Source organism: Cynoglossus semilaevis, chromosome 10 (assembly GCF_000523025.1).
Source record: "Cynoglossus semilaevis isolate Cse_v1.0 chromosome 10, Cse_v1.0, whole genome shotgun sequence".
NCBI classification, from domain to species: domain Eukaryota; kingdom Metazoa; phylum Chordata; class Actinopteri; order Pleuronectiformes; family Cynoglossidae; genus Cynoglossus; species Cynoglossus semilaevis.
The window spans coordinates 21,009,087-21,015,401 of NC_024316.1; the positions used below are offsets into that span (position 1 = coordinate 21,009,087).

General features: G+C 39.5%; 1 protein-coding gene across 2 annotated transcripts in view; it reads left to right on the plus strand.

The window, feature by feature from the left end:
• LOC103385592 (solute carrier family 17 member 9) overlaps window positions 1-5,690 on the plus strand; it is a 9,525-nt gene extending 3,835 nt beyond the window's left edge. For both annotated transcript variants that reach the window (XM_025059283.1, XM_008319520.3), the window contains 12 exons: window positions 196-393; window positions 475-614; window positions 1,645-1,744; window positions 2,173-2,297; window positions 3,079-3,169; window positions 3,274-3,370; window positions 3,804-3,891; window positions 3,978-4,012; window positions 4,291-4,412; window positions 4,964-5,019; window positions 5,103-5,132; window positions 5,217-5,690. In XM_025059283.1, coding sequence (XP_024915051.1) covers window positions 196-393; window positions 475-614; window positions 1,645-1,744; window positions 2,173-2,297; window positions 3,079-3,169; window positions 3,274-3,370; window positions 3,804-3,891; window positions 3,978-4,012; window positions 4,291-4,412; window positions 4,964-5,019; window positions 5,103-5,132; window positions 5,217-5,365 — 1,231 coding nt within the window. In that variant the 3' untranslated portion in view covers window positions 5,366-5,690. The remainder of the gene's footprint in view (window positions 1-195; window positions 394-474; window positions 615-1,644; window positions 1,745-2,172; window positions 2,298-3,078; window positions 3,170-3,273; window positions 3,371-3,803; window positions 3,892-3,977; window positions 4,013-4,290; window positions 4,413-4,963; window positions 5,020-5,102; window positions 5,133-5,216) is intronic.
• The last annotated feature ends 625 nt before the right edge of the window (window positions 5,691-6,315 follow it).

The following is a 6,315-nucleotide window of genomic DNA, read 5'->3' on the forward strand; positions in this document are numbered from 1 at the left end:
TGCAGCCCCGAATTTGTAAGGAGCTATCACTCCGGAGTCTACAGAAATGTTTATTTTAAATTTTGTACTTTTATTTCAAATTGTGACACCTGTATCCAGGCTCTTGACCTCCAGTCGTTTCTCAACAGAACAAAAACATTTTATCAACAAATACGACTCGTTGTTGTTAACCCTTTCGTCTCTTCTTGGTTGTAGACAACTGGCACAAAGATGGACCCTAGTACTGTTTGTTGGCACCTGCCTGCTCTACTGCGCCCGGATGGCCATGCCCATCTCCGCCGTCACCATGGCAGCCACCTTTCAGTGGAGCAAGATCGACTCCGGCCTGGTCCTGGGTGGATTCTTCTGGGGTTACTGCTTCACCCAGATCCTGGGTGGACACGTCAGCGACAAGTACGTACAGACACGAGGCACCGACCCGAATGGAATGGTACCGGTACTGTTGGGGTAATGTTGTGTTTGCTGTGATGTTAGAGTTGGAGGTGAGCGAGTCCTGGTTGTCTCTACAGCTCTGTGGGCGATGATCACCATCGCAACGCCGCTCCTCGCCCACTTCGGTTCTCACGCTCTCTTCTTAATGGCTCTGTCCAGATTTCTGATGGGAGTACTGCAGGGTGAGTACTGCACCTGTCACGGTATGATGAATTTTCAATAAAATATACAGAATATACATGATCTCTGCTATATATACATACATATACATATACATATATACGTATATATACAGTATATATGTATATAGACATATATATACATATATACAGTATATATGTATATATATACATGTATATATACATATATACAGTGTATATATGTATATAGACATAACTGCACCTGTCACGGTATGATGAATTTTCAATAAAATATACAGAATATACATGATCTCTGCTATATATACATACATACATATATACTGTATATACATATATATACAGTATATATGTATATACGTATGTGCATATATACATATATACAGTATATATATATATACAGTATATATGTATATGTATACAGTATATATGTATATAGTGACAAATAAAGATAAGTTTAAGTTTAAGTTTAAGTTTAAGTTATATGTATATATGTATACTGAAGCACAACAACTCCAAATGTATATATGTATATATACATATAGACAGTGTATATAACAACTCCAATAATAAAATGTTATAAATAATAAAAGCTCTAAATATGCATTTTGCTGAATTTTAAATTTTTTAAGGTTTTAGCAATCAGGCATGTACAGTAGATGTATCTATATATGGACTATATATATTTTTTTATATATTTTTCAACTATATGAATTATATAAATCCTAGATTAAGTTATATTTAGGCTAAAATACCCAGATCCTCACGAGCAGAGCCTCATTCTGTCATACATGTTCCTGGGTCAGAGGTCAGAGGTCAGTCTGATCATAAATTTGTCTTCACTGCATTAAAGAGTGTGTATTTACTGTGACACGAGACAAAACAAATCAAATCTGTTGTGAATCTTAGACTCAAACAGGAATTGTTTTGTGTTTATCTATAAGAATTTGCCTGAATGAAACTGGTGTAAATACATTCTTTTTTTTTTACTGAGTCAAACCGGTCAGTCAGTGGTCACAGCTGACGTGTGTGTGTGTGTGTGTTTGTGTCTCAGGTGTGTTCTTTCCATCTTTGGCCAGTATTTGCTCACAACGAGTATTGGAAGGAGAGCGAGGATTTTTAATGAGCACCATGCACAGTGGCTGTTACATGGGGTGAGTAGTACACGCACACACACACACACACACACACACACACACACACGTGACCCTGTGGTGCAGTGTTAATTTTGTCACTGAGTCACTGAGTCAACGGCCTTCTTTTCTAAATCAAATCTAAACAGGAAGTTGTGCGGTAGAGATGAAGCTAATCTAAACAGGAAGTTGTGCGGTAGAGCAGCAGAGATGAAAATCTGGCAGGGGACAAATCTGTCCAATCAGGTGGCAGCCAATCTGAACTACTGTTAGATAGAAGGCGGGGCATGTAAACAAAGGTCAAAACCAAATGATGTTCAGTAGGAAAAAGACAAGGACAGACGTGTGGAACCCCATGATCCTCCACTCACACCTTAACATTTGAACTGATCCGTCCTCAGAACAAGTCTGTGCTGACGTTGTGTTCTCCTCTCCTGCTGCTCCGTTAGAACCCTGGTGGCCGGAGGGATGGGATCCGTCATACTGGACCTGTACGGCTGGCAGAGCCTGTTCTACTCATTCGGTGTCCTGTCCGTCCTGTGGGCCCTTTTTGTGTGGATGTTCTTTCTGAAAGGTAAAGTCTGTCTCAGAACACAGTCTATTATAACGTCCTACAAATGGAACGGCATATGTTTTGGTGAGACTATCCGTGTGTGTCCAACCTCTGGTCCAGGGGACTAGGATGGGCCTTAAAGAGGTCATATGTGGCCCTGATGTCAAACAGGATGTCAAACAGATGATATTTTAGCAACAACAACAACAACAGTAATAATAATAATAATAATAATAATAATTTATTATTATTTTTTGAATATTAAACGGGAATCTTTAACGTTTTGGCAATGTTGAATTATATAAAACTAAAAAAAATATTTTGAAAACCTAGTTTTATTCATATATTTTGAAGATGTGGTGAAGTGAAGTTAATTAAGTGTTGACTCCATTTTGTCCATGTGGAAAGAAAATGCCAAGTCAAACCAATCAGTGAAACAGACAGTTGAAGCCTAGCTTTAGCCTAGCTTCAGTCACGCATCACTTCCTGTTTCATCAGCCACACTTGGTTAATTAACTCTCGTCCCTCAGGGGTTTAGATTGTTAATTTTAAATCCTGCCTTTGGCTTCAAGACTCTGGAGTTTAGCTTCGTTACCTTCGCTAGGTGAATATTTAGCTGTTTTTTTTCCTGTGACCTCGTTGTTCCCTGAAGCCACTACAAACCAACTCTTTAACATTGTGTTCATTACTGAAATGAATGTAAACCCAAGGACTCTGTTTGTCCAGAGTTGCCTGACAGTTTCGTCTCATTTCGATCGCTTTACGCAACCACATGCTAACAATTTTTAAATCTTTGGTTTAGGTGAGGTCACTCCCAAACAGGTGAAAACAAATAATTCCTCACAGTGGACCTGGTTACGTTTGTTGGCTCTGCTCAAGAATCCGCCCGTCTGGTGAGGCTGGTTATTTTATTTTCTGATTTCCTCCGTGTCTGCAGCAGCATCAGCTCAGTCACTGACCTTGGTGTCGTCTTCTTCTTCTTCTCCTCCTCTCTAAGGGCCATGGTCTTCACTCACATGTGCATTTCCTGCACGTCCAACACGTTATTATCGTGGCTGCCAACGTACTTCAAAGAGTCGTTCCCTCACGCCACGGTATTTGTTTGATTCAAATCTAATTCTTTGTTCAGAAAATGAATGAAATTATTTTCAATATACAATAATAATATTTGTTTTTTCAAGTTTAATATAAGAGTTTCCTGGAAATCCTCAGGTCGGGTCAAAGCTCGAGGGCATTAAGAATCAGTGATGAAATTGCAATTTCACCGAGTTAAAAATAGACTAGAAGAGGAAAGGAAAGAAAAGAGGAAGGAAGGAGAGGTGAGAAGATGAGAAAGTTTGTGAAAAGTCTTTAATAAAACCAAGACCTTGTTTCTAAACCCCCTGACCGTGACCTCCGCCCCAGGTAATGGTAGCCTCCGTTCTAAATTGCAGGTTTTTATTCCGATGGCCTGAGTTCAAACACATTGTTCCGATTCCATTTTCAAACAGGTTTTTCTTTTGATCCCTGATTTGTTTTCACACGCAGAGCTGGGTGTACAACGTGGTTCCGTGGTTCTCGGCGATCGTCTCCGCCATCACGGGGGGATACGTGTCGGACTTTCTCATCAGTCGAGGTAACGAAGGACCTGAGCTTTTTAACCTCGTCTTTCACTGAGCTTTTTCTTAAAAATCACACCATTGTTTCTGTGTCTTGTTTCAGGATATGGAATATCAAGTGTGAGGAAGTTAATGCAGGTGAGTGTGTGTGTGAGGTTTCCACAAAGTTGTAAACAGTTCTTCCTGACATGTCAACGAACCGCTGACTGACTGCTGGAATGCCTGGCCTGCTGTTTCAAACATGCAGCTACAGGCCTGGGACTGTGTACCAGTTCCTGTGCATCGCAACACATAAAATGTCAGATCACGACCGGGGGGTTTAGACTGCGCTGTGTTTCTGATCCTGATTTGACAGTGTTCACCAACAGTAACGGGTTGTTCCTGTACTGATGTGTGACGCGTGTGTTTCCTCATAGTTCCTCTCCATGGGTGTGTCCAGTATGTTCCTGATGCTCGTCTGTGAGAAGACGTTCACCTCCTTCACCTCGGCCCTGTTCTTCATTTCTGTCGCCGTGGGTTTGACCACCTTCACCAGTTGGTGAGTTCACGTGAGAGATTTGATCAAGTCAAATTCACAAAATGTGTTGACCTTTTGAGTTTCAATATTTAAATAGGAAAATTAAAAAAAAAATTAAATAGAAAAGAATAAATAAAAATTTAAAAAAACAATTAAATCAGTTAAAATAATTTAAAGAACAATTAAAAAAGCAAAAACTGAAATCATTTTTCTGAAAATATATCAATATAATATTGAAATTATTTCTTAAAAAATATAAATATATATTTATAAATATAAACAAAATCACATCAATTTTTTATGATTCTTACAATATTTGAAACAAGAGGTAGAAACGTTCAAGTTCTGAACACGAGAACACAAAGTACAGGTTCAGCCACGTAGAATTTACCCACATATCGTGACACGACTCTGGGTGAAGATTGCCCGACGGGCGTGGCTAATTGATAAACAAACAATATAAAATAAATGGCATAAAACAAACAGGCGGCGCATCATAGATAGAATTAAATAAATATATAAAATTAAGTAAAGACTCAGACATTTGGCACTGACAGCCTGTGTGTTTTCAGTGGTGTGTCTGTCAACGTGCAGGACCTCACTCCATCATGTGCTGGCGCCCTCTATGGTGAGTTTTAGGCACTACATCTTCCACCTTTAAAAAAAAAAAGCAATTAGTTTATTGACTGAATTTTATGTTCTTATCTACAGGTTTTATGAATATGATGGGCGCTTTCATGGGTACATCTAAACCTCAGTTTAAAGTCTAAAAGAAATCTGAAAGAAGTGACTTGAAACTAAAAATACTTTCTTTTTATTTCACAGGCCTGCTGATGGTCGCCCTGTGTGGTTACCTGATTGAGGTTTATCAGTCCTGGGCCTTGGTGTTCAGGCTCATCGCATTAGTAAATTCCACGGGACTTGGGATCTTCCTGTTATTTGGAGATGCTCAGCGTGTTGACGTAGACTGCTGATGTCAGAACCTGAACCGAAACCAAAACCAGAGCCGGAGTCCATTGTGTTTTGGAAACCTTGCTGTGAAATCCTGTGTGAAAACCGCCAATCCGTGTGAGTCACCTGGACGAAGGAATCACATTTGTGCTGCAGCGTGAAGCAGAGAGAAAACGGACATGAGGAACACACCTGAAAACAGACTTGAAATGAAGGAGCTTGAACGATCCTGCAGGTGTGTTGTTACTGTCAAATTGTGTTTACAGTAAGTCAGTCTGAATTTAACGAATTTACCACAGATGTATTTAATGTTAGATATGTGGTTTGCCTATTAAAGTGTTATCTTCTTTACTCAAAGTACAGTCAGTTAATTGTATGTTAAATTAAAGATTTAAAATTAACTGCTAACTAACTTTAATAAAAACGTCACAACGCAACTTAACCCTAAAAATAAAAATTAAAAGCAACCTTAAACTTAACGCTAATCCTATCTTATTCCGCAATGTGGGGGCATATTGTAGCTATTTACATTTTTATGTTTTTTTTAGGATGTTATCCAAAAATTCCAAACTTTATTTTTCTAATAAAATTTGAAAAGTTTCTCAAAAGTGACTAAAATACACTCATTTGCACACTCAAATAAGTGTATTTTTAGTTATTTATGAAAAACTTTTTTTTCTGAGATTTGTTCAGGAAATTAGGAGGTGGAGCAGGTGGAGGAGGTGGAGCAGGTGAAGGAGGAGGAGGAGCAGGTGGAGGAGGAGGAGGAGTAGGTGAAGGAGGAGGAGGTGGAGCAGGTGAAGGAGAAGGAGGAGCAGGTGGAGGAGGAGGAGGAGTAGGTGAAGGAGGAGGAGGTGGAGCAGGTGAAGGAGAAGGAGGAGCAGGTGGAGGAGGAGGAGGAGCAGGGGAAGGAGGAGAAGGTGGAGGTGAGGTAGGAGGAGGAGGTGGAGCAGGTGGTATAGTATATCACTGT